Source organism: Coregonus lavaretus, assembly GCF_964263955.1.
Source record: "Coregonus lavaretus genome assembly, chromosome: 37".
NCBI classification, from domain to species: Eukaryota; Metazoa; Chordata; class Actinopteri; order Salmoniformes; family Salmonidae; genus Coregonus; species Coregonus lavaretus.
The window spans coordinates 23360400-23387060 of record NC_140024.1 but is presented as its reverse complement, the minus strand read 5'-3'; the positions used below and the strand labels follow the sequence as shown (position 1 = coordinate 23387060).

The following is a 26661-nucleotide window of genomic DNA, read 5'->3' as shown; positions in this document are numbered from 1 at the left end:
AGAGCATGGTGTTTGCAACGCCAGGGTTGTGGGTTTGATTCCCACGGGGGGCCAGTATGGAAAATGTATGCACTCACTAACTAAGTCGCTCTGGATAAAAGCGTCTGCTAAATTACTAAAATGTCAAATGTAATGCATCGTTCAGAAACATACATCTCTTTTCCCAAATTGTTTTGCATTTTCAAACTTTTTTCATTGGGAATGCAGATAAAGCGTTTTTATCAAAGCAGTCACTTTTGCATGTGAAAACACAGAATCCTACTATTTACTCCACATGCTTAACCTACGCCACTTTTGTTTTGAGCCGACTCCACCGTCGGCCAAAACAGGGCACCTGGCTCACGCCCCTGGAGGCAGCCCGGTTACAAAACAAATGAAATCAACGCTAACCCGGTTCACCCGGGGCAGTCCCGGGGCATTAATCGAATACCCTCAATGTTCCAGCATACACACATAGGTCTGGGATTTCTGAGACTAGGCTATGAGTACAATACTTAAAGGGGCAATCCTTAGTTGAAACAATAACAATGCGGTCGCCCCGCCTCTGTTCTGGTAAAAAGCTCAAGGATGGGCCTAGATAAATGTAACCACTCTCAAATTCATAGACAGCTGTGGACTGACCTCCAATATATGAAAATTATAGTTTTAAGCATGTTTTGAGGCTATGCAGTGTTTATTTACATTTACAATGTTTACAAACATTGGAGTAAAGCAAGCTTATATTTTGGGTTCTGATGGGGTATGACAGTTGAATTAAGCTCATGAGGCATAAATTATACATTATCTAAAAAAATCAATGGGTGTATATCACTCATTTATATATCCAAAAATTGATGTAGGGACTGCAGATTGTCCCTTTAAAGGTCCGGCTTCCTGGACACAGCTGGACTAAAAAACATGCCCAATGGGGAATTTCCATTTAAATCACTTTTATTTCCAGGTCTAGGTTTATTTAGGCTAATCTGTCTCTGGGAAACTGGCCCGTAGTGTTATTACTTAGATTGGACAGTAGATGGCAGTAATCCCATCTCAATGACCACACTGTGTAGTGTACACGATCTATTCTAAAGATCTATTCTATGCCGTACAGTCCAATGTATTTCAGTCCCACACGTAGCCTACATCTGGGCGGAGGGAGCTAGTAAATTCGCATTATTCAGTTGTGATGTTCGGGTTTAGGCTGCATTCGTTGTAAATAACCCGACCAGCTGATCGATCACCTTGCACAGTGAGTTTTGTTTTGCTAAAAATACTTTACTTTTTAAATAATTATGTTGCCTATGTTTACTGAATTATTATGCTTTTTTATAGAATTCCAGTTATTTGTAGGCCTATTTGCATAATATTTATAGATCCGTAATGTTTTGGATCACTCATTAAAACTGTTGACCCATTAACTGTAAAAGTTACTTTAAATGTTATGTTCAACTTTAAACGAACTACAACTTTTAAGGATTAATGAAGCCTTCATTACTTAACCCTTTAGAAGGCCAACAGATGCTTAAGAAACCATTCTAGCAGAAGTCAGCAGTAGAAACAATAACTAAGCAGATATTCTGCCTCTGTTGCAGTAAAAAGCTGAGGGATGGAGCTGGAGAAATGTAACCACTCTCAAATTCATAGACATAACTATGTATGCAAGGACTGACCATCCATGATACCAACATTATACTGTAGTTTTAACCATGTTTTGAGGTTATATAGTGTTAGTTTACATTTACTTTATTTACAAACATTGGAGTAGATAGGCTTATATTTTGGATTCTGATGGGGTACGACAGTTGAACTAAACTCATGAGGCATTTTATAAATTATATTCTTCAAGAATCAATGGGTACATATTGTAAAAACTGTTGGTCACTAAATCCGGCTAGAATGACCAAGTAAAAATGGTTGGCTGGTATGCCCTAACCCGTCTGAGCGGTCGGCTGTAAATGCCCTCACCCGCTATATACTTATAACTGATTGGTTTGGTTCTATCCTCTGTAGTGCTGTCCGGTTATAACATGATGTTGAGGCCCATCACTGTACTCTTGATAGTCACCACCACACACACGCAGACGCAGCTGTTTCCATTTGGAGAGGTGTATATGGTTTGGTAATCTGAATGATTTTGAATTTTATTGTTGTGTTTCTATAAGACAAAGATATGCACACATGTAAACAGTATTAGTTAAGGGTTATAACTATGCAATATACATACAGTACCAGTCAAAAGTTTGGACACACCTACTCATTCAAGGGTTTTTCTTTATTTTTACTATTTTCTACATTGTAGAATAATAGTGAAGACATCAAAACCCTGAAATAACACGTATGGAATCATGTAGTAACCAAAAAAGTGTCAAACAACCCAAATATATTTTATATTAGAGATTCTTCAAAGTAGCCACCCTTTGCCTTGATGACAGCTTTGCACACTCTTGGCATTCTCTCAACCAGCTTCATGAAGTAGTCACCTGGAATGCATTTCAATTAACAGGTGTGCCTTGTTAAAAGTTAATTTGTGGAATTTCTTTCCTTAATGCATTTGAGCCAATCAGTTGTGTTGTGACAAGGTAGGGGTGATATACAGAATATATCCCTATTTGGTAAAAGACCAATTCCATATTATGTCAAGAACAGCTCAAATAAGCAAAGAGAAACGACAGTCCATCATTACTTTAAGACATGAAGGTCAGTCAATCCGGAACATTTCAAGAACTTTGAACGTTTCTTCAAGTGCAGTCGCAAAAACCATCAAGCGCTATGATGAAACTGGCTCTCATGAGGACCGCCAAAGGAAAGGAAGACCCAGAGTTACCACTGCTGCAGAGGATAAGTTCATTAGAGTTACCAGCCTCAGAAATTGCAGCCCAAATAAATGCTTCACAGACTTCAAGTAACAGACACATCTCAACATCAGCTGTTCAGCGGAGACTGCATGAATCAGGCCTTCATGGTCGAATTGCTGCAAAGAAACCACTACGAAAGGACACCAATAATAAGAAGAGACTTGCTTGAACCAAGAAACGCGAGCAATGGACATTAGACCGGTGGAAATCTGTCCTTTGGTCTGATGAGTCCAAATGTGAGATTTTTGGTTCCAACCGTCGTGTCTTTGTGAGACGCAGAGTAGGTGAACAGATGATCTCTGCATGTGTGATTCCCACCGTGAAACATGGAGGAGGAGGTGTGATGGTGTGGGGTGCTTTGCTGGTGACACTGTCTGTGATTTATTTAGAATTCAAAGGCACACTTAACCAGCATGGCTACCACAGCATTCTGCAGCGATACGCCTTCCCATCTGGTTTGCGCTTAGTGGGACTATCATTTGTTTTTCAACAGGACAATAACCCAACACACCTCCAGGCTGTGTAAGGGCTATTTGAGCAAGATGGAGAGTGATGGAGTGCTGCATCAGATGACTTGGCCTCCACAATCACCTGATCTCAACCCAATTGAGATGGTTTGGGATGAGTTGGACCACAGAGTGAAGGAAAAGCAGCCAACAAGTGCTCAGCATATGTGGGAACTCCTTCAAGACTGTTGGAAAAGCATTCCAGGTGAAGCTGGTAGAGAGAATGCCAAGAGTGTGCAAAGCTGTCATCAAGGCAAAGGGTGGCTACTTTGAAGAGGGATAATTAAGGTAGGCTGAGCAGCCAAACTAACGGGAGTTAAGGGAAACTGAAGGGACTGTGAGGTGAAGTTAGGTAGAGAGGAGAGGAGCAGGACGGCCTTCTTTACACATATCCTTAATTTGTCAAAAAATTTATGTAGCAACTGCTGATTGCCCCTTTAAGCAAATTTCATATGTTATAAAGAGTGGCAAAGGATCACATTTGCCAAAGACCTGGATTTTATATATAGGCCTTTCATATCACACGTTATACAGTATTACTTTGTTTATAAATTATGTAGTGCTTATCAAGACTTTATGAATGCCATATAAAGCCTTCATACATTGTAGTTCGTTTAAAGTGGGACCAAACATTCAAAGTACTGGACTGATTGAAGTTACCACGTCTTAAAATTACTTTATTTATAGAATATGATGTCGCGGATACTCCATAGAGGTGATTTACTAAGCCTGGGGACACACTTGATGCTGTGTTTTCTCTGTGGCATGATGTCGGAAGATCCTACAACAGGAAGTGCAGTTGGCTTGATGACAAAATATCCTTTGATTGATGGGTAAGTGAACGGAGGAAAGTTGTCTTAGTTATTCTGGCTTTCCTAAAATAGAGAGAAGTTTATCCTACAGTATTCCTTATTATTGGTTAATTATATATTTGTCTGTGCAGAGATACATAGATATTTTTGTTAAATCATATGCAGCCTAAAATATTAATAGCTCAAGGATTTTCAACGGTAAACTTTTGGAAATTTGGCAGTAAGTATCCAAAACAAGTGTAGTTCCAAAGACAAATAATTACCATCCCGTACTGAGTCATTCTCGCCCACACACAAGTGGTACTGTATGGAGCTGTCCCTTTTGAAATTGGATATGTAAAGATGTCTTCCTCCAGCTCCACCTTGAGTCACTCCCCTCTATTCCATCTGACTGACTCATCTCTCTCTCTCCTAGACATAACGACCTAGCTCTGATGCTAAGGATTCTCCACAACAACAGACTGAGTCAGGTTGACCTACGCAACATCAGCAAAGTGGCCACGGACATCAACCGACTCACAACGGGACATGTTGGCGCTCTGGTAGGTTAATGTATGGTTAATCGTAGCCTAAGTGTGTGTGTGTGTATGTGTGTGTGTGTATGCGTGTGCATGCTTGTGTGAGTGTGTGAGTGTTTATGTGTGTGTGTCCCCGTGCGTGTGTATACTGAGTTGTACTAAAGCCATAATACCCTTCTAACTCAAGTGTTGCTCTCTGGCCTCCTGCTTTGTCCCCATCCCATGCTCTGATCAGGTGTTTGCAGCCTACGTGTTGTGTGGCGCCCAGAAGAAGGATGCTGTGCGGCTCACACTGGAACAGATAGATGTGATCCATCGTATGTGTACAGAGAACCCAGAACTGGAGCTGGTTACATCTGTAAAAGGTATACAATATACCAGGGGTAGGCAAATAGATTCAGCCGCGGGACGATTTTTGTCAGCGTGGATGGCCGTGGGGCCAGAACATAATTATAATCATTTGTACACTGCAAATTGACCACAAATAAGCCCAATAAGAGATTGTATTTGAAAATAACAATAGTTTCATACCTTGATTACATTGAGACATGATCATGTTTCTTTTTTATTCGTGGGAATACTTAATTATTATATATTTATTTCTGAATTCCAGGTGATTTTAGCATTTTCCCCCCCCTAAAAAACTAAAAGTGTATTTGAATGTGTGTGGTTTTGTGTGGGAGTGTCAGTGTAGTGTGTGTGAGTGTATACTGTACATAGTGTATACAGTATATAGTCTAGTGAGTGTGCAGAGTCAGTGCAAGATAGGGTCAATACAGATATTCCGGGGTAACCATTTAATTAGCTATTTAGCAGCCTTATGGCTTTGGGGTAGAAGCTGTTCTGGAGCCTGTTGGTCCGAGAGACGATGCTTCGGTACCGTTTGCAGGATGGTGGCAGAGTAAACAGTCTATGGCTTGGGTGGCTGAAGTCTTTGCCAATTTTTTGGGCCTTACTTTGACACCGCCTGATATAGAGGTCCTGGATGGCATGGAGCTCGGCCCAAGTGATGTACTGCGCCATCCACACCACCCTCTGTAGCGCTTTATATTTGCCATACCAAGCGATGATGCAGCCAGTCAAGATGCTCTCAATGGTGCAGCTGTAGAACTTTTTGAGGATCCGAGGGCGCATGCCAAATCTTTTCAGCCTCCTGAGGGGGAAGAGGTGTGTGTGTGTGTGTGTGTGGACCATGTTAAGTCCGTAGTGATGTGAATGCCAAGGAACTTGAAGCTCCCGACCCGCTCCACATCGATGTGGATGGGGGCGTGCTCTCCCCCCTTTTTCCTGTAGTCCACGATCAGCTGCTTACTGACATTAAGGGAGAGGCTGTTGTCTCTGATCTCCTCCCTGTAGGCTGTCTCATTGCCGTCCGTGATCAGGCCTACCACCGTCGTGTCGTCAGCAAACTTGATGATGGTTTTGGAGTTGTGCGTGGCCACGCAGTCGTGAGTGAACAGGGAGTACAGGAGGGGACTATTCACACACCCCTGATGGGCCCCTGTGTTGAGGGTCAGTATGGCGGAGGTGTTGTTGCCTACCTTCACCACCTGGGGAGCGGCCTGTCAGGATGTCCAGGATCCAGTTGCAGAGGGAGGTGTTCAGTCCCAGGGACCCGAGCTTGGTGATGAGCTTGGAGGGCACTATGGTGTTGAACGCTGAGCTGTAGTCTATGAACAGCATTCTCACATAGTTATTTCCCCTCTTGTCCAGGTGGGAGAGAGCAGTGTGAAGTTCAACTGAGATTGCGTAATCTGTTGGGGCGGTGTGCGAATTGGAGTGTGTCCAGGATGTCTGGGATGATGTGTGTCATGACCAGCCTTTCAAAGCACTTCATAATTACAGATGCGAGTGCTACGGGACGATAGTCATTTAGGAAGGTTACCTTGGAGTTCTTAGGAACAGGAACAATGGTGGGCAGCTTCAAACATGTTGGGCTTACAGACTGGGCAAGGAGACACTTGCCAGCTGGTCTTCCGTCTGGCCAGTCATTTATGCTCTCTGATGTCATTTGATGGGTTTTCCAAATGGATCTTTCCAACATTATGGAAATGTGTGGTTGTTCAAGTGGGTTGATGCCTAGTAAAAATATGTTTCTGCCCCATTTACAGTAGTATGATGATGATGATGATGTGTGTGTGTATCATGTGTGTGTATTCAACAGGACTAAATGACACTAAGAGGATAGCGTGTCTGATCAGCATTGAGGGAGGTCATTCTATAGACAGCAGCCTGCCAACCCTGCGTATGTTTTACCAGCTGGGGGTTCGCTCAATGGCCTTCACACACACCTGCAACACACCTTGGTGAGCACACGCACACACACACACACATGCACACACACACACACACACACACACACACACACACACACACACACACACACACACACACACACACACACACACACACACACACACACACACACACACACACACACACACACAGACTCATGCACAATATGTGTTATATTTTGGCTTGACATCTTGGGTTCTTGCTACTGGGCTATGACACAGTAGTTTTTTCTTGCTGCAGGGCTGAGTCCTCCTCAACAATCTATGATGTCTATCAAAGAGAAAATGACAGCCTAACAGACTTCGGTAAGGTAAGGTGAACCTTTAACACTAAGTCTGTGTTAAAGCCAAGACTTGTAGCCTACGCCGGTCACTTCACGCGTCATACTGGAGCGGAATGACATTTCGCTACACTTACGTCTTTAAGTCACAAACATTCTTGATCCTTGACGACTTTTAGGGGGCTGTGTAACACTGATGATCTCATCACTGAGAGTTTTACTGTTTGAAGTGCTTACTTCAAGATAAGTTGAGCAAAGTGTTGATGTTTTTAATGTCAGCAGATAGGTACAATGACGTACATAGAGCACATAATTACTGGGACACCTCAATAACACGGCAAGTGGTAGCGTTATAATGCTTTATCTGTTCTCTCTCTGTCTGTCTTTCTCTCTCTCAGGATGTGGTGAAGGAAATGAACAGATTGGGGATGATAGTAGACCTGTCCCATAGTTCCTGGGCCACAGTCAGGGCAGTACTGCAGGTCTCCAAAGCTCCAGTTATTTTCAGCCACTCCTCAGCCCATGCCGTGTGTAACCACAGCCGCAATGTCCCTGATGACCTGCTCCACGAACTGGTGAGACCAATGGCTAGAACTCTCTCTCTGTCTCCCTCTCTCGCTCTCTCTCTCTCTCTCTCGCTGTCTCTGTCTGTCTGTCTCTCTGTCTCTCTCTCGCAAACACTCCTCCATCCCTCCTCCCTTTCAACCACCATCGGCACGGTCACTCAGTGTGGGTGGCCTATGTTTATCAGGAGAGACTTTTGGAATGATGTTTTGACGATGTCCTTTCTGAAGTGTTTCTTTAATCAACTTGTCCTTTATTTGCATTTCCTGTTTTACAGTGCCTTCAGAAAGTATTCATACCCCTTGACTTATTCCACATTTTGTTGTGTTACAGCCTGAATTCAAAATTGATTAAATATATATATATTATCCATCTACACATGATACCCCATAATGACAAAGTGAAAACATGTTTTTAGAAATTTTTGCAAATGTATTGAAAATGAAATACATAAATATCTAATTTACATAAGTAATCACACCCCTGAATCAATACATGTTAGAATCACCTTTGGCAGCGATTACAGCTGTGAGTCTTTCTGGGTAAGTCTCTAAGAGCTTTGCACACCTGGATTGTACAATATTTGCCCATTATTCTTTTTTAAATTCTTCAAGCTCTGTCAAGTTGGTTGTTGATCATTGCTAGACAGCCCTTTTCAAGTCTTGCCATAGATTTTCAAGCCGATTTAAGTCAAAACTGTAACTAGGCCACTCAGGAACACTCATTGTCGTCTTGGTAAGCAACTCCAGTGTATATTTGGCCTTGTGTTTTAGGTTATTGTCCTGCTGAAAGGTGAATTTGTCTCCCAATGTCTGTTGGAAAGCAGACTGAACCAAGTTTTCCTCTAGGATTTTGCTCTATTCCGTTTATTTTTATCCTAAAAAAACTCCCTAGTCCTTGCCGATGACAAGCATACCCATAACATGATGCAGCCACCACCATGCTTGAAAATATGAAGAGTGGTACTCAGTGATGTGTTGTTTTGGATTTTCCCCAAACATAACGCTTTGTATTCAGGACAAAAAGTTCATTTCTTTGCCAATTTTTTTGCAGTTTTACTTTAGTGCTTTACTGCAAACAGGATGCATGTTTTGGAATATTTTTATTCGGTACAGGTTTCAAAATCTAAATTTAATCAATTTTAAATTCAGGCTGTAACACATAAAAACGTGCAAAACGTCAAGGGGTGTGAATACTTTCTGAAGGCACATGGCTGGAAGGTCATATTTTTTGATGTTCTATTCTGGGTGTGTTGTTGTTTCAGAAGGAGAACGGAGGACTCATCATGGTTAATCTGCACAGTGGGTTTGTGGCCTGCCATGGCCAAGCCAATGTCTCCATTGTGGCTGGTGAGCAGTTGCCTTTGATTAGTGTTTACTGGCATCAAACAATTAAGTGCAAAATTGGCTGCCTTGTTATCAATCAAGACCTGTTTACAAGAGCAATACGAAGAACATCAGTAACATGTGTATACATGATTTATCCTATGTAAATATCTTCCTGATCTTCTGATATTCCTCTCACGTTTTGCAGACCATTTTACCCACATTAAGAAGGTGGTTGGACCCGAGTTAATAGGAATAGGAGGAGACTTTGATGGAGCGTCTAAGTAAGAACTTGTTGTTACCTCAGAGTAACAACAGCACATCCAGCTTTAGTTCATTAATACATTAGGCTCCAGCTTGAATGCTATCAGAATGACTCACTTTTTTGTAAGCAGGCTGGTAACAGATAGCAGCTGCATTTTACATGTTGTTCTCCTTTGGCCTAAGGGTTTCAGTAAAACATAGCCTGTTATGTTCTACTGTCTGAAGGTTTCCTCTTGGATTAGAGGATGTGTCCAAGTATCCCGCTCTGATCCAGGAGCTGCTGGAGAGAAACTGGACAGAGAACGAGTTGTCCGGGGTCCTCAGACGCAACTTCCTGCGTGTGTTCAAGGAGGTCGAGAAAGTGAGTGCTAAAGGAACAAAAGCGCTGTGTTTTCAGCTCATAAAAAAGGCTCCATGCTACGGTGTGAGTATTGTAATCAAAGCCCATCAAAAACACCTGCAGTAGTAACAAAGGAATGAAAGGCATCTCTGTCTGGGACTGAATGTCCATCTGAGTACGTTGTGGTATGAAGGGAACTGAGAACTGGAAAGGAGCCCAGTATAGTGCATGGAAAATCCCACTTGGTTTTTCTTGTTCAGTAGAGTCACTGTCACGGCATCATAACACAGTGTAAACTTCTCTCTCTCTCCCTCCCTCCTTCTCCCTCTCCCTTCCCCAGGAGCGTGACAGGCAGAAAGAGAAAGGAACTCTCCCCAGTGAAGCTCAGATCGACTTGGCTGAGGTTCAGAACCCCTGCAGGCTGGTTCTCAGGCGACCCGACCACCAGGGGATCAAGAAGGAACAGATGTACTCCAAGGGCCACAGTGAACTGGTGGCCCCCAGGAGTCTGGTCTGGACTGTGGTTGTACTAATCTCCTGCCTCTGTGTCCTGATGGACCATTAAGACTATAATAATATGGCCTCGATTCAATCAGATCGAGCACTAACCCGCGCTGGCCGATATCCGCATAGCTGATGTTTTGGCAGTATTGGAGGTGTAACTGTGGTGTGAGCTGACAAATAGGTGTGTGGCTGCTCTTTTGTGTCACCAACCACTCCCTTCCTTACTATCCCTATGCATTAGATGTTCAAAACGACAAAAGCAAGTGTAGGCTCTGTCGATGATGGAGATAATGACAGGCCAATGCATGTTTTCATGTTCATTTGGATGGGGGGATTTATAACCTATCAGTCTATGTAGACAATAGACCATTACGCATTAGAGTGGTTGAAACATGAGCTTCTAACGCGGCTACATGGGATTTGTGGGATATAAAGTCAGGTGTGGTTTCATTGTATCCAATGGCAGTGTCCACGATAATGTACCGTAAGGGGCTGCTCTAATGCAGTTCCTCCTCCGACACTGCCAAAACAACTGCTATGTGGATGTCGGCTACAACGGATCTGATAGAATCTAGCTCTTAGTGTTACTAAACTATTAGCAGTGCTTGACTTGGGCAGGAGCCTACCGGAGCCGAGTACCGGCACCTCAAATTCTCTATTGCTTGAGCTCTTTTTACTCTTATAGAATATTAGCTCAAAAGTATAGTGGAGCTCCTGCACCTAAATATAAACAGTACTTGCACCCAAAATTAGTACTGGCACCTATTTAGTAGTACTACTAGTGTTGTATTAGTAGTGTTATATTACACTACAACCATGTTTCTCCGACAGTTACAAGCCTAGCTTTACCGTGTTTACTGTGTCACTTGCTTACATGCAGATGTGATCTGGCCTACAAAGAACTTTACCTCATTTTTAGTTTCGGTCATTTTGACCTTGAAGGAGTTGTATATTTACACAAAGCTCTGCATGAACTTTGCACTATATTACATTGAGTTCAACACGTTGAACTCTTTTTACATATCTCATTATAAAAATATATGTTGTTATGTTATGTTTGTTTATTGATACAGTCAAGGCCACAAGGTCATTCTGAGGCATTTACAAGGTCATACTGAGGCATTTAGCTTTATTTATCTGAGGACACAGACCTTGAGGTTCATCACACAAACTTGATTGTCACAATGAAACTATTTCATAGCAAGTGAAGATTTCATCTTAACATTAAGATTATTGTAACATTTCCTCACAAGAGGGTACAGTGAAACGGTATGTAACTAACATGTTAATATACTGTAATGCCTCCTACAGTCATCTCAGGAATGTTGTATTCTGTATTCATATCATAGGTTATATCATATTTATTTTGCCTTTCTCTTAAGTAAATAATGCTTTGAGTTTTCTGTTTTTCTACCATCTTATTTTGTGAACACATTGATATATCTGAAGTCAAGAAAATTACATTCTGGTTGAATATGGAAATGAATCATGATTTTATTGCCACGTTCAGATAAGTACTCTTCCTTTTTTACAGCTCTTGCAGTCTACAAGAAATAAAAGGAAATGTGTGCGTATGCTACTCTGTTCGTTCAGGTGGCCCAGAAAGTATTCTTCATGCCTATCATAATGACTTTTGTACAGAAATAGCAGATCAACAACTATACATTACATTGAATGATGTAAAACCTCTTCTCTTTCAACAATTACAATTACAATTACAATAATCATAAATCAAAATGATTTCAAAACAATCTCTGGCATCTACATTTACAAGCTCTGTCTCTGCCATCTGTTGAAATACCCCAACTGGCATTTCTTTGTTCATTATCTACAATCCGAAAAATCTTAACCTCATCGGGGGAAGATAGAGAAAATAAATAAGAAAATAAATATAAAAGTTATTATTCCACCAACCAAAAAAGGACTCAAATTGGCACTCTACACAGAGGCCTTCATACGGCCCACCCAAGACTATGCGCTATCTGGCAAGCTAATCCTTGATGAGGGAAAGCCCACCATAATTTATTTTCTGCAAAAAAATACAAAAATACTGACTCAGTCGACATAGAAAATTAATGTTTGATGGATGTATGTGTAAAAGTAGCAGTTGTTAGTGGTCTCCTATTGCAGAAATAGGTTTGTGAATGACACAAGCTTTAGTTGCCTTGGCAATAAGGCATTCATATGAGGGAATTATAGCATGTCATCTTTAAAGGCTACTGTCCTCGTGGAAGGCAATACATTCCACAGAAATGCCAGGCAAATTATTATTGCTTTCTGTGGTCCTCAAATTCCACAATAAAAGTCCTCTTAATTCCATCATTAATTGGCACAGTTTGTGTGTACTGTATGTTGAGGATCGGCTGGATGCTGCTGCCGGTGCTGCAGTGCCCCCGGTGGTCGGGGTGGAATGTTTCCTGTCGAGGCAGTATCATGACCTATGACCCCAGTGGTTTCTGATAGGTCAGGAGTAGATAGTGATGACCTCTCGTCCTCCTCCTCTCACCAGCAGCACTCTCTCCAAACCTTCCGTCAGCACCTCCAGAAACTCCATATCTGGGCCAGAGTTAAGCACTGCTATAACCAGCAACTCTGCTCTGCATCGCTGCACCTGCGATTACATCTGCAAATCTGTGTACGTGACCAATTAACTTTGATTTGATGTTCAGCTCAAAAGCCAGTAGTCTTTCATCTCGGTAGACATAGCCAAATATTTCGTGCATGCTGGCTGGCCATCTACTAATACTCATTCGGTCATCTTTTACACAACTCATGCTACACTCAACCCCAAATTACACTCCCTAACCCCATAATGAGCCCTAAAACTGTCCTAAAAAATGAAATATTGTACCACACAGACCTCTAAGACCAGTGTTGTCCAGTAAATTGAGAGCAGCTGTTAGTGAAGGATACAGTTCTCGTCTCCGTCTGTGTTGCGTGGCGGCCCCGGCATGTTGAGCAGCACCAGACGAGCATCATGGGACTTGTTGACGATTACCTCGTTCAGCTTCACTGCCGTGTGCATCCGCCGCACATTGGACTGGTCCCTGGGACACAACCACATACAGATGTTACAATGCAATCCAGAACATTCAAGTATTTAAAGGGATAGTTCACCCAAATTACACATTGGTTTCCTTACCCTGAATGCAGTCTATGGACAAAGTATGACAGCAATCCAGTTTCCCTGGCTCTGTTTCCACATGCTAAAGTTTTAGCATTTGTGGCACAAGTCCCATTCAAGTCATGGGACCGATATTATCATTTTTCACACATCATGTCCAAATCATCCGAAAGTATCTAAAATTGATTTTGAACCTCAAAAAAGTACCTTATAGAAGTTTTGAACATGATGTGCAAGAAATGTTATATCGATACCATGATTTTAATGGGATTTGTGCCACAAATGCTAAAACGTTAGCATGTGGAAATGGTGCCAGGGAAACTATACTAAAGCATGGATTGCTGTCATACCTTGTACATAGACTGCTTACAAAGTAAGAAAACCAATATGTAATTTTGTAATTTGGGTGAACTATCCCTTTAACAATGCCGTGGAATAATGTTCAGATATCTAACAGTGAACAGCATGAACCAACTCAGTCATAAAGCAGAAAGACATCAAGTGCAGTCCACATACCAAAGCTCACCCCACCCCGCCATTCCAATTCATTGCATGGAACTTACAGACTCAGAGTGATCAGAATAACATATTACTAACAGGAACTTACAGACTCCGAGTGATCAGAATAACATATTACTAACAGGAACTTACAGACTCAGAGTGATCAGAATAACATATTACTAACAGGAACTTACAGACTCCGAGTGATCAGAATAACATATTACTAACAGGAACTTACAGACTCCGAGTGATCAGAATAACATATTACTAACAGGAACTTACAGACTCAGAGTGATCAGAATAACACATCACTCACAGGATGAACCATTCTCTGTCTGCAAGACAACAGAAGCAGAAAAAAAGAGAGAGAAGAAGGAAGACTAGAGAGAGTGGACTACCTCAGATGGGGCCGGATGGAGATTTTCCTAACCACGTGAAAGGCCTGGGGGTTTTCCTAGTCAGATCACGTGGGTCAAGAAAAACTCCTGGCCTTCCAATAGACCAACAACAAGTGACTCACGGTTTGAGGCTCATGAGTTCTCTGAAGTTCTCTGGTGCGTTGTTCCTGTTCCTCCTTTCTGCCTCGTACTTCTCCTTGGTCCAGGTCATCTGGATCTTATCAGCTACAGGCTCCACCACCTCCTCCTCCTCGTCTGAGTACAGGCTGCCCATACGGATCAGAGAGTGTCTGTCCTTTACCAGCTGGGCCTATAGGGGGCAGAGTGCAGGGGATACAATGTCCTAATGTCCATACCAGAGTTACTTGAAATGCATGGCCATACATTGCTTCATTTAATGCTAGTGTAGATACACTTTATATACAAAAGTATGTGGACACCCCTTCAAATTAGTGGATTCGGCTATTTCAGCCACACCCGTTGCGGACAGGTGTATAATCGAGCATACCGCCATGCAATCTCCATAGACAAACATTGGCAGTAGAATGGCCTTACTGAAGAGCTCAGTGACTTTCAACGTGGCACCGTCATAGGATGCCACCTTTCCAACAAGTCAGTTCGTCAAATTTCTGCCCTGCTAGAGCTGCCCCGGTCAACTGTAAGTGGTGTTATTTTGAAGTGGAAACGTCTAGGAACAACAACGGCTCAGCCGCAAAGTGGTAGGTCATACAAGCTCACAGAACGGGAACACCGAGTGTTGAAGCGAGTAGCGCATAAAAAGTGTCTGTCCTCGGTTGTAACACTCACTACCGAGTTCCAAACTACTTCTGAAAGCAACGTCAGCACAGTAACTGTTTGTCGGGAGCTTCATGAAATGGGTTTCAATGGCCAAGCAGCCGCACACAATCCTAAAATCACCATGCGCAATGCCAAGCGTCGGCTGGAGTGGTGTAAAGCTCGCCGCAATTGGACTCTGGAGCAGTGGAGTGATGAATCATGCTTCACAATCTGGCAGTCCAACGGACAAATCTGGGTTTGGCGGATGCCAGGAGAACGCTACCTGCCCCAACTGTAAAGTTTGGTGGAGGAGGAATAATAGTCTGGGGCTGTTTTTCATGGTTCGGGCTAGGCCCCTTTGTTCCAGTGAAGGGAAATATTAACGCTACAGCATACAATTACATTCTAGATTATTCTGTTCTTACAACTTTGTGGCAACAGTTTGGGGAAGGCCCTTTCCTGTTTCAGCATGACAATGCCCCTGTGCACAAAGAAAGGTCCTTACAGAAATGGTTTGTCGAGATCGGTGTGGAAGAACTTGACTGGCCTGTACATAGCCCTGACATTAACCCCATCGAACACCTTTGGGATGAACCTGCTACTGGGCTAAATCACACTTTCAATGGAGATTCTCCAACTGAGGATGATTAAATACAGGAGAAGACTTCTGGGTCTGGGAAACCAGCTCAATATGTCCTTCACTGTGGTCCACAACTATTGTTAAGTATGTTTGGTCTGACAGGTGTAATTCTGTGGATGTTTGTGGATGTGTAAGATGTACCTCTCTTTCTCGCTCTGCGCTGGACAGCCTCATCTGTCTGAGCATCTGAGACCTCTGCTCCATCATCAGAGTCCTCTCATACGTGTAGGCCGAGATGTCGCTGTCATGCTGAAACAATTAACATGGTAGTACGTAAATACCTGACCTTTGAATACACTAAGGGGAGAGAAGTGATTTAAAAATGGAAACTCAGTTGGATTGCATGTTAGACTCCTGGTATGAGGTACTTCTCTTCCCATCTCCACTATCATGACATAATTAGGTTTAAGGAGGGACATCTCTCACCATCTCCACTATCATAACATAATTAGGTTTAAGGAGGGACATCTCTCCCAATCTCTACTATCATGACATAATTTGGTTTAAGGAGGAACATCTCACCATCTTCATAATTCGGCTTAAGGAGGAAATTCTCTCACCATCTCCACCATAATGACATAATTAGATTTAAGGAGGTTCATCTCTCACCGTCTCCACCATCATGACATAATTAGCTTTAAGGAGGAACATCTCTCACCATTTCCACCACCTCCACCTCTGCCTCTATTCTCAGCTGGTACAGGAATGTAGCCAGGTCCTTCTTCATCTGAATACTGTTGTCCTCCATCTGGGCCACAGTGAAGATACGCATCTTACACTTCCTCCAAACCTGAAACACACACCATGGTAAGAATGGAGTAGCTTAGCAGTTAAGAGTGTTGGGCCAGTAACTGAAAGGTCTCTGGTTCGAATCCCTGAGCCAACTAGCTGAAAAAGCTGTCGATGTGCACTTGAGCAAGGCACTTAACCCTAACTGCTTCTTTAAGTCGCTCTGGATAAGAGCGTCTGCTTAAATGTAGATACATTTCTAAACAAACAAATCCATACACCTTTAGTCTCGCTCAAGTCATGGTGGCCAACAATAAATGCTCCCAGAGTTTCTGCTGGACTTTACCTTGTGCTGTTTGAGCAGGAAAGGTAGCAGCATGAGCATTCCTCCGTCATGGACGATCCACCACACATCGATGGTGCCATCTGTGAAGCGTTCATGGTTGCTGGGGTAGAAGGACACGTTCTTGGGCACCATCAGAGCCAGGTGGGCTGCTGTGGTACAGCGGACTGTGTCTGTGGGGAGGGGCACAGAGAGGTAAATATGTTTACTTTGTGTAATATGTAATGTAATACAGTTCAATGCTGATGCTATCAGTTAACTAAAGAGTCAGCATGGAATGCTTCAAATACTATACAGGCTGAAGGACAGTCCACCAAACCCACAAAAACATAGAGATGGCCAATGCTCTCATGGAGAAACTGGGATGAGGTTATTGTTTAGAACATTTTTAGGGGAACGGGTCAGATCCATGTGTAGGACCAGGCTAGTCTACAGTAATCAGAGTCTTACTAATGAATGTCTTCCATGCGCGGGGGTCTTCACTTTGCCTCCAGCCGTAGGGCCATCCCATCACCACTGTGTTGTGCTTCATGCCCCCCAGGCCACAGGACTGGATCAGGTGGGCAATGCCCTCCCTCACCTTGGACGCCACAACCACCTGGCAGAAACCCTTCACCCGCTCAATCTCCATCATGTTCTTTACGGCCTGACGAGGAGGAGAGCAGACAATGCAGGTAATCATAAAGCTGGTAATAAACTCACTTATTCTTATTGGCGCATGTCACGGTTTCGGCCGGGACTGCTCCTCCTCCTGGTTCGGGCAGGCTTCGCCGTTCGCCGTCCCCGGAGTACTAGCTGCCACCGTTGTATGTTTCGGGGTGTGATTGCTTTAGTCTGTCTTGTACACCTGTGTCTGTTTGTGTTCTGATTACGTGTCCTATAAGTTCCCTGTTTTGTATTAGTTAGATTGTGTGTTGTTGTTTGCCTGTCGTGCGGAGCTGCGTGTTTGCGCTCTGTTAGTTTTGTTTATTGTTTTACGCATGTTGCGTAATTCCCTCGCCTCCATTTGTTTTCGAGGTCGTGTATTGTTTTGTTGCACTTTGGACTAGTAAAGTATTTTGGACGAATCCTCTGTGTCCTGCGCCTGACTCCTCCACCACATCCACATCGGTTCTTCTGACAGCGCAAAGGAGACAACAGAAATTAGATATCTTTCTTATAGCTTTGTAAAGTGGACTGTATGACCAAGCAATGATGGTAACAGCCTTCAAACAATCCTGAACTGATTCAATAAAGCTACAGTACGGCAAAATGTCTTTTTCTTGTACACACAGTAGACTGTCGGAGAAATAAGATACAGCTCTATCTCTACCTGTTCAGAGGCCTGTGTTTCTCCGTAGCTGTCCAGGAACTGTCCCTGGATGACAGAGCCCACTATGGTCAGGCCCTTCCCTGCCTTCAGCTGGGAGACAAAGGTCAACAGACGGGGATACTTCACATGGAGGTCCTCATCCAGCTTCAACAGCACCAGGACCTGGGGCCTGGAGAGTGGAGGGGCAAGAGAGACAAAGTACGTGAGAATCTACCTGGAAGTACTTATTTGATTTACTAAAAAACAACAACAGTATAAACAGTAGAGTGAGAGAAAGTACAGAATGTATGACAAGGAAGAGGTAGTTATGCATATCTGAAGTTGGAGATACCAGATATCTAAGACTATGGACGAGGAGTGATGTTTACCTCCAGTTTTTAGTGTGAGGTGGTCCATGCTCCAGCCGTAGCAGAGAGTACCGCGCAGCACTGAGGGACAAACCTCGTATCCCATCTCCCCACTCCTTCTCCGCTCTGAGAGAGAGACAGAGTGACAGCATCAGAATATATACTCTAGCCTAAATAGCTAACTCATACAGTGACCCAATTATATACAATTATGTTATGAGACGGGTAAGAGTTCAGACATACCCCTGGTACTCAATGTACTTGTAGATCATGCCAGCGATGCACATGGCCACGATGGCATAGTACCAGGAGGAGATGAACATCAGAGCCAGACACATACTCATACCCAGAAAAGACAGAGCCCTGTGGGGGAAACACACAGTAGTGTAGTACTCATTATACTATAGTACATGGGTGGCAGGTAGCCTAGTGGTTAAGAGCATTGAGCCAGTAACCGATAAGTCACTGGTTCGAATCCCCGAGCCAACTAGGTGAAAAACCTGTCGATCTGATAAGAGTATCTGCTAAAATGTGCACTTTAAATGTAGTACTCTTTGCATTTGACAGGGACTCAGGAGGAATGTTGTGTGAGGGAAATGTATGTTGTCTGAAGAGCTAGCATTGAATTGTAAACAGCTTCTCCTCTCACTCTATCTTGGTTCGTGACTGTGACCTCCTCCTCAGACCAATTGGCAGTACACCCAGAACATTGTTCTGGGGACCAAAAGGAGGATCTCAGTTTCAAGGTCCCAGCTTTGAGAGAAGAAGCCTCGTCAGTCACATGCAGGAACCTACGTTAATAATGAATAATGAAAATCATGCTTATATGACTTGTTTGTATAGCAGTATCAAAGGACTGAGAAGGAACGCCCTTTTCAGAGTTTTCATCAAGCTTGGATTGAGTTTGTGAACCTCTCCGGCCGTGCTAATAAAGATTGATTCATTAACATTGAGTTTGAGTCCTTAGTGGTGAATTTCCACGACAGGTGCTATACTTGTTCAGCTACTGAAGCTTATTACAGTAAAGTTCCTTCTTTCTAGGTCACCATGCAGAACACCAGAGAACAAAATGCTTCTCTAGCTGGAGTCTGCATAAAGTCCTCCAGTCAGTCAACAGGAAAGCAAAGTAGATTATTCAAATGGAGTGGAAGTGTAGCCAACACACCCACACGTATACAAATGAGTGTTACATCGCTCACATACAGTATGCTCGGATACACAGCCACGCACATACACCTGTACTGTACTTACCAGTGGTAATATTTAAACCTAGGCCTCCAGTTGGGTGTCCGTAGTAAAGTCTGCACAGCACAGGCTAAGTTCACAAACAGATAGCACATCAAGAAGAACCTGTCGGAAAAAAAATCACACACCATAAAATGTAATTAATTCCAAACCGATTTAGTCATTGAAATATTGCTTTGGAATTACAATACATTAATTGTCCAGTTATGTACTTGTTGCAGGATGTATAGGCCTAGTAGTCTGCTAAAATACATCTCAACTGAAGGCAAAACACAGAAGCACAAGAAAGTGCACTAGATCAGGGGTTCCAAACGTTTTCACTCAGGCCCCCCTTCCAGCATTGGGGAACATCCCGCACGCACGCGCACAACGTCTATTTCTGTGGGCACAAGCACTGTTCATGACACAAACTGTTCACACCACTCTTGTTGGTGTAGTGACATTTTTTCAGGTTTAAAGCTTATTTCCTGCAATTCTATACATTTTGCCATGTCTAATGTGTATTCATGTGATACTTGAGTGACTCGAACATTACTACAAAATGTATGGGCACTGAAACCTAGCTAAAAAACGTTACCTGAAATGAGCTAGTTGATCTGGACATTTCTGACGAGTTATAAATAGCTCTCTAAGGTATGCAATGACCGACATGACAAGAGGAATACTGATGATGCACTACTCAATTTTGAAATTTCACCTTGTGCATTCTACTATTATAACCTTCAACAGTAAGTTGAAAGTCGGATTGAGTTCCTTAAAATGTATATATCAAAAAAAATAACTGGACCCACAGTTTGGGAACCACTGCACTTGGTGACCTTCCACAAAAAGCCACTTGTGCTGAGTGTGTTCACGGTGCCTGGCTGGAATGAGGTGTTTCACTTGTGAAGTGGTTGTCTAAAATGTAAGTGATTTGATTAAAGTACATTTTACAGACACTCTTATCAAGAGCAACTTACAGGAGAAAGTAGGGTTAAGTGCCTTGCTCAAGGGCACATTGACAGATTTTCCACCTAGTCAGCTCAGGAATTTGAACCAGCAACCTTTCAGTTATTGGCCCAGCCTCTTAACCGCCAGGCTACCTGCCGCCCAAAGTACTCCACAGAGGACCATAATGTTCATTAAAACATATGTGAGATGGAGTGGAATAACCACTAGATACACACACATTGAAAATGGTTTATTAACAGTGTGTGAGAGGGGAAGTAGAGTCATCAAGAGTCTGTTTTCTCCCATGTAAGGTACATGACTTTGGCTGATGGGAGTAAGTTCAGCAAGTTCACACAACATACCATTATGTAATGAATATGGATATGAGTTGAAATAATCCCTATTTGACTGTTTTTAAATCATCATGTTTGTTGTGTGCATGTCTGCATGTGTGTGTTTAGTGTGTTTGTGTGCGTGCATGTGTGTGTTTTTCCTTGTCTGTGTGCATGCACCTGTGTGTTTAGTCTATTTCGTGCACGTGTGTGTGTGTGTGACTCACATGGAGAGGATAGGGGCCACCATGTCCAGAGAGGCTATGAGGATGCCCAGCTCAGCGATGAGTCCTGTCAGTAACAGTGCCCAGGTTGGCTCCCCATTGGCCTTGCCATGACCAAACACCTGCCCCAGGAAATAAGAAAATATACACTTCATTGTCCATTTTCTTTACAGATAACAGAAATATGTATTTTTGAAATACATTCATTGTTTTTTTAATGGTTTGTTTGTTTTTTATTTGTTAATTGTTGTATTGTAGCCAAGGGGACAGATAACTTATGGATTGTGTGGCTTTAAAGGCCCAGTGCAGTCAAAATTAAGCCTTTTCACTGTTTTTTGTATCAGATTGTACAACGGCTGATGAAACTAACACTGTAAAAGTGTGCAGATTTTTTTTTACCCTATTTTTTCTCCCCAATTTCATGATATCCCGTGTAGCTCAGTTGGTAGAGCATGGTGCTTGCAATGCCAGGGTTGTGGGTTCAATTCCCACTGGGGACTAGTATGAAAATATATGCACTCACTAACTGTAAGTTGCTCTGGATAAGAGCGTCTGCTAAATGACTAAAATGTAACTGTAAATATCCAATTACGATCTTATCTCATCGCTGCAACTCCCCAATGGGCTCGGGAGAGGTGAAGGTTGAGTCATGCGTCCTCCGAAACATGACCCGCCAAACTGCGCTTCTTAACACCCACCCGCTTAACCCGGAAGCCAGCTGCACCAATGTGCCTGAGGAAACGCCGTTCAACTGACGGCCGAAATCAGCCTGCAGGTGCCCAGCCTACCACAAGGAGTCGCTAGTGCGCGATGAGCCAAGTAAAGCCCCCCCCCCTGGCAAAACCCTCCCCTAACCCGGACAATGCTGGGCCAATTGTGCGCTGCCCTATGGGACTCCCGGTCACAGCCGGTTGTGAAACAGCCTGGGATCAAACCCAGGTCTGTAGTGACGCCTCAAGCACCGCAATGCAGTGCCTTCGACTGCTGCGTCACTCGGGAGGCCAATGTGGTATATTTTTTTTAAAATCAGTGTTATTTCCTGATAGTTGCTGATTGAAAATACAATCTACACAGGACCTCCTAATCAGCAGGTTTGCAAGGGTGGGAGTTTCGGCTTGTCTGGTGACATCACCAGGCAGTAAATTGGTTAAAGCTGCAATATGTAACTTTTTGGGCGACCCGACCAAATTCACATAGAAATGTGAGTTATAGATTTACATTTTAGTCATTTAGCAGACGCTCTTATCCAGAGCGACTTACAGTTAGTTATTTTTATATTTAAATGTTTCATACTGGCCCCCCGTGGGAATCGAACCCACAACCCTGGCGTTGCAAACGCCATGCTCTACCAACTGAGCTACATCCCTGCCGGCCATTCCCTCCCCTACCCTGGACCAATTGTGCGCCGCTCCATGGGTCTCCCTGTCGCGGCCGGCTACGACAGAGCCTGGATTCAAACCAGGATCTCTTGTGGCACAGCTGGCACTGCGATGCAGTGCCTTAGACCACGGCGCCACTCGGGAGATCCGTCGTTCTCATTGAAAGCAAGTCTAAGAAGTGGTAAATATGTTCTATGTGCATTATTTATATGCTTCCAGTTCTTAAGTGTTGTTTTTGCGTCTTTTACTTTCAGTTTTGCACACCAGCTTCAAACAGCTGAAAATACAATATATGTTTGGTTATGGAAAAGATATTTCACAATGGTTTAGATGGTACAATGATTCTCTACACTATACGTGCGCTTGTTTTGTCACATAAACTGAAATTAGGCAAACTATTCGAATTTTAGCAACCAGGAAATGGCAGAGCGATTTCTGCATAGTGCAGCTTTAATAGACCAATAACAAATAGAGTTCCAACCTCCCTGCCAATAACAGCTAGTTTTAGTTTTCCCCACCCCACTCGGACCACTCCCAGACAGTCCTAGCTAAATTCTTGCTTGAGAAATATTTTTTGCTAAAAAAGCTATTTTTTTCTATTTTAATAGAAAACTATGACAGTAAGGTACTTAATTGTTACCCAGAAATGATTTGATATTGATTGAAAAACAGCTGCATTGGGCCTTTAAGTGCTGGTCCTAGGCCAGTTTTTGGTACCTGATTCTTCATGGTTGCTTAAGCTGATCATAGACCAGGGTTACTCAACCATAACATTACCTTCTTTTATATAGCTAATCCTCTTCTACCAACAAGAATTGAAATGTGGGAATGCAAATTAACTCATATGTTCAGCTTCATTCAAATGAGTAAGCAAAGACATCCGCAACTCGATTCTCTTGTTCACTGTAGTTTGTAGTTGTGTATCATATCGTAGGGCCACTGTAACCATACACGGGCATAGAGCCGAGCAATGTGTATAAACAGTGGTGGCAGCTAGAGAAACCTTGAATTATGGCTGTGTTTTCCGGTCCACTAACAGCTCTGCATTTTATAGAAATGACACAACAGTGTGTATGTACAATACAGCTCCAACCACAAAGGCTCTGATAGCCAGTGTATAATTTTTTACATTGTAGCAAACACTCTTATCCAGAGCAATTAGGGTTAAGTGCCTTGCTCAAGAGCACATCGGCATATTTTTCACCTAGTCGGCTCTGGGATTTGAACCAGCTGCCTTTTGGTTACTGTCCCAATGCTCTTAACCGCTAGGCTACCTGCCGAGGTGGCTGGTCCTACCCTAAGGAAGGGGATGATGTTGTCCTTGGCGATGGCCTGTAGGAGACGAGGGGCGCCGGTCAGGGACTGTAGTCCCGCCCCCACGGTGGAGAAAAAGGAGCCAATCACGATGACCCAGGGGGAGGGCCAGGACAGAGTCCCCACAACCAGGTTCTTACTGACTGCATCCCCAAACCTACAGGACAGGAGAGGACATGGACCTGTTAGTGAGGCCATTATCAATACCAACAAACACAGCATTTGAAGTGCTTTGCCATACCAACAAATATAATTAAAAGCTTTGTACTATATGTTGTTGAGAAGCAGACATGCCATTGTCTGGACTTGAATGTAGCTTGTGATGTCAAAGATGTGGCCTAATGCTACAGACAGGTTCACTTACTTGTCCCTTAGGACCACTCCTTCAATACAGGCCCCAAACAGAACAACAGAGCTGAAATCTGACGGCAGGATGTTAAGGAACATACAGAAACACATGCAGTATGGAACACAGATGTATCTAGACATCGAACAACTTGGGCACAACACTGCCTATTGATATGGACAAGGAAGAGCTTGCAGGTAGGCATTTCACTGTACCGTTTACACCTGCTGTATCCTGTGCACGTGACAAATAAACGCTGATTTGATTTGACTATTGACTCCATGGAAGGATACAGACAAGGGTAGTAGTGGTTATAGCCAAAATGGTTCCAATAGGGATGGACTTCTGAGCATCTTTCAGATCTCCTGATCTGTTGGAGCCTGCCATGATACCTACAGTACAGGGACATGAAGGACACACATCAGTTACTGACAACACTCAGAATGTTGACTCAACCAATCAGTGAACAAACATGTCTCTGGGTTGCCAGCTGGTCAATTGGTCTGGTGTTGCCAGTTCATGGTCTGGGTTACCAGTTATGGCTCTGGGTTGCCAGGTCTTACCTGTGGCGGAGGGAAAGAAGATTCCCACCAGGAGGGTGAAGGAGGTAGCGATGTCAGCTGAGACGTACAGGCCGAAGCTCTCCACAGCCCCGTGGACGTCTACTGAGGGCAGACCAGCCTTCTCCAAGATCTGACCCTTCTCCAGGTAGTCTCCCCACATGTTATCTACAATACACATCAGGAACAAACTTTATAGATATGCTAGCATCCCATCCACAAAGTAAGCAACGTAATGACATCCCCCTAACGGCACAGCAACACCCACCAAAGCTCTACAGCAGGGTTGCCCAACCCTGTTCCTGGGGAGCTACCCTACTGTAGGATTTCGCTCCAACCCCAGGTGTTACTAACCTGATTAATGGTTGCAGGTAGCTTAGTGGGTAAGAGCGTTGTGCCAGTAAATGAAAGGTTGCTGGTTCTAATCCCCGAGCTGACTAGGTGAAAAATCTGTTGATGTACCCTTGAGCAAGGCACTTAACTCTAATTGCTCCTGTAAGTCGCTCTGGATAAGAGCGTCTGCTAAATGACAAAAAAAAAAAAAATCTTATCAATTCGCAAATTATTAGAATCAGGTGTGCTAGATTAGGGTTGGAGCAAAAACCTACAGCATGATAGCTCTCCATGAACAGGGTTGGGAAGTCCTGCACTACAGCATCACAAATTATTGTTATAATAGTATATATAAATTCACTTTTTAGATAGCTAAATCACTACAAACATGTTGTACACAAAGTCTGCAGAAATCTCAAAGTGCATGTTTTACTGTAATTACATATCACCATTGTAAAGTGGATGTGGCTCTGCTGCCCCATAGCTGGCTGGTCCCCAATGGCTATAGTAAAAGAGTGAATTTGCCCCTAGACGCTAATATTGGGTCAGTTATACATTTCCCCCCATTAATGGTTAAGGTTAGGATTGTGGGAGGGGGAAGCTGATCCTAGATCTGTATCCTAGACTTCACCCAGTGTGGTAATAGCCATATCATTACAACTATGGTCCTTACCGCTGATGATGCCGCTGGCCAGTCCTGGTATTCCCTGTATCTCTGTAACGTTGTTCTGGTTGAAGTAGTCGTCACATTGAGGACTACTTATGTTGCCAGAGCTACAGAAGTTCCTCCACAGCTGACTAGCTACAGTCACATTGCCCTGTAGAACCGTCTTACTACACACGTCAAACTGATCTCTCACCAATGTCCTGTTACCCAACATACAGATCCTGGAGAAAGAGGGATATTATTGGTTATGATTATCAACAGAGTGATGAAAACATGTCATGATAATGTGATGATAATATCTGTGTTTTCACTCTACGTTAGATCAAATATTAGCTACATTATAGCTACACTGAAAAACATTTACAGTATGCGTACAGTAGCTACATCTTTAGGACAAAGTTCAACAATGGAAATACAATTATATCTCCCTGGACCATTCCAGCCAGCGGAACAACAAGTGTCTTGGCTTCCGTTGGGGAAAAACTGAACAATCATTAACACCAAATTAAATCCACACAAATTATACCATTATCCCCATTTCCTGTTTAGACAAAGAAGTCAACAAATACACAGTGCCTTACGAGAAGTCGGGCGGTTGGAAAATGGACTTGATGGCCCCGGCGTAGATGGAGACAATAGAGATAATGACACAGGCCAGGAAGAGAGAGGCCAGCTTGTTGACGTATTTCACCCCCACAAAAACCACCACGGCCATGAGACTGAGACAGATGGTGCCGTAGACCCTCATGTTGTTGAGGATGGCACTGTCGCCCCCGTGGTGGTCGCTGGCGTGGAAGATGGCCGCCTGGGGGACCAGGTATTTCTGGGAGAGGACAATGACAACAGAAGTAATTTAAGTAAGTACACTTTCTGTGAGGCACACACAATGGTGTAAAGTGTAAAGTACTTAAGTAAAAA

At 43.3% G+C, this 26661-nt stretch overlaps 2 protein-coding genes across 4 annotated transcripts in view; one reads left to right on the top strand and one right to left on the bottom strand.

Annotated features, from left to right (window-relative positions):
• Window positions 1-1141: 1141 nt before the first annotated feature.
• LOC311111300 (dipeptidase 2-like) lies at window positions 1142-11645 on the top strand. The gene is made up of 11 exons (XM_084154020.1): window positions 1142-1228; window positions 4028-4173; window positions 4568-4694; window positions 4906-5035; window positions 6835-6976; window positions 7206-7275; window positions 7644-7820; window positions 9074-9158; window positions 9343-9418; window positions 9624-9759; window positions 10079-11645. The coding sequence occupies exons 2-11, from the start codon at window positions 4031-4033 to the stop codon at window positions 10301-10303; spliced, it is 1311 nt and encodes a 436-aa protein (XP_084010146.1). The 5' UTR covers window positions 1142-1228; window positions 4028-4030; the 3' UTR covers window positions 10304-11645.
• The window catches only part of LOC311111299 (solute carrier family 12 member 4-like), a 32720-nt gene continuing 17413 nt past the window's right edge, over window positions 11355-26661 (bottom strand). For all 3 annotated transcript variants that reach the window (XM_084154017.1, XM_084154018.1, XM_084154019.1), the window contains exons 7-24: window positions 26325-26566; window positions 25750-25964; window positions 24747-24911; window positions 24477-24575; window positions 24202-24259; window positions 23820-23994; window positions 21148-21266; window positions 19665-19763; window positions 18657-18776; window positions 18435-18539; window positions 18067-18235; window positions 17205-17400; window positions 16758-16927; window positions 16341-16472; window positions 15824-15931; window positions 14388-14575; window positions 13156-13289; window positions 11355-12798 (exon numbers count right to left, since the gene is read on the bottom strand). In XM_084154017.1, coding sequence (XP_084010143.1) covers window positions 12707-12798; window positions 13156-13289; window positions 14388-14575; window positions 15824-15931; window positions 16341-16472; window positions 16758-16927; window positions 17205-17400; window positions 18067-18235; window positions 18435-18539; window positions 18657-18776; window positions 19665-19763; window positions 21148-21266; window positions 23820-23994; window positions 24202-24259; window positions 24477-24575; window positions 24747-24911; window positions 25750-25964; window positions 26325-26566 — 2586 coding nt within the window. In that variant the 3' untranslated portion in view covers window positions 11355-12706. The remainder of the gene's footprint in view (window positions 12799-13155; window positions 13290-14387; window positions 14576-15823; window positions 15932-16340; window positions 16473-16757; window positions 16928-17204; window positions 17401-18066; window positions 18236-18434; window positions 18540-18656; window positions 18777-19664; window positions 19764-21147; window positions 21267-23819; window positions 23995-24201; window positions 24260-24476; window positions 24576-24746; window positions 24912-25749; window positions 25965-26324; window positions 26567-26661) is intronic.

Bases quoted from the DNA above. Each gene is read 5' to 3' on its own strand.
- LOC311111300 (XM_084154020.1), top strand. From the start codon at position 4,031: ATGATGTCGCGGATACTCCATAGAGGTGATTTACTAAGCCTGGGGACA. The intron at 6,977-7,205 runs GTGAGCACACGC...TTCTTGCTGCAG, and splicing joins CACACCTGCAACACACCTTG to GGCTGAGTCCTCCTCAACAA. The intron at 9,159-9,342 runs GTGAGCAGTTGC...CACGTTTTGCAG, and splicing joins CAATGTCTCCATTGTGGCTG to ACCATTTTACCCACATTAAG.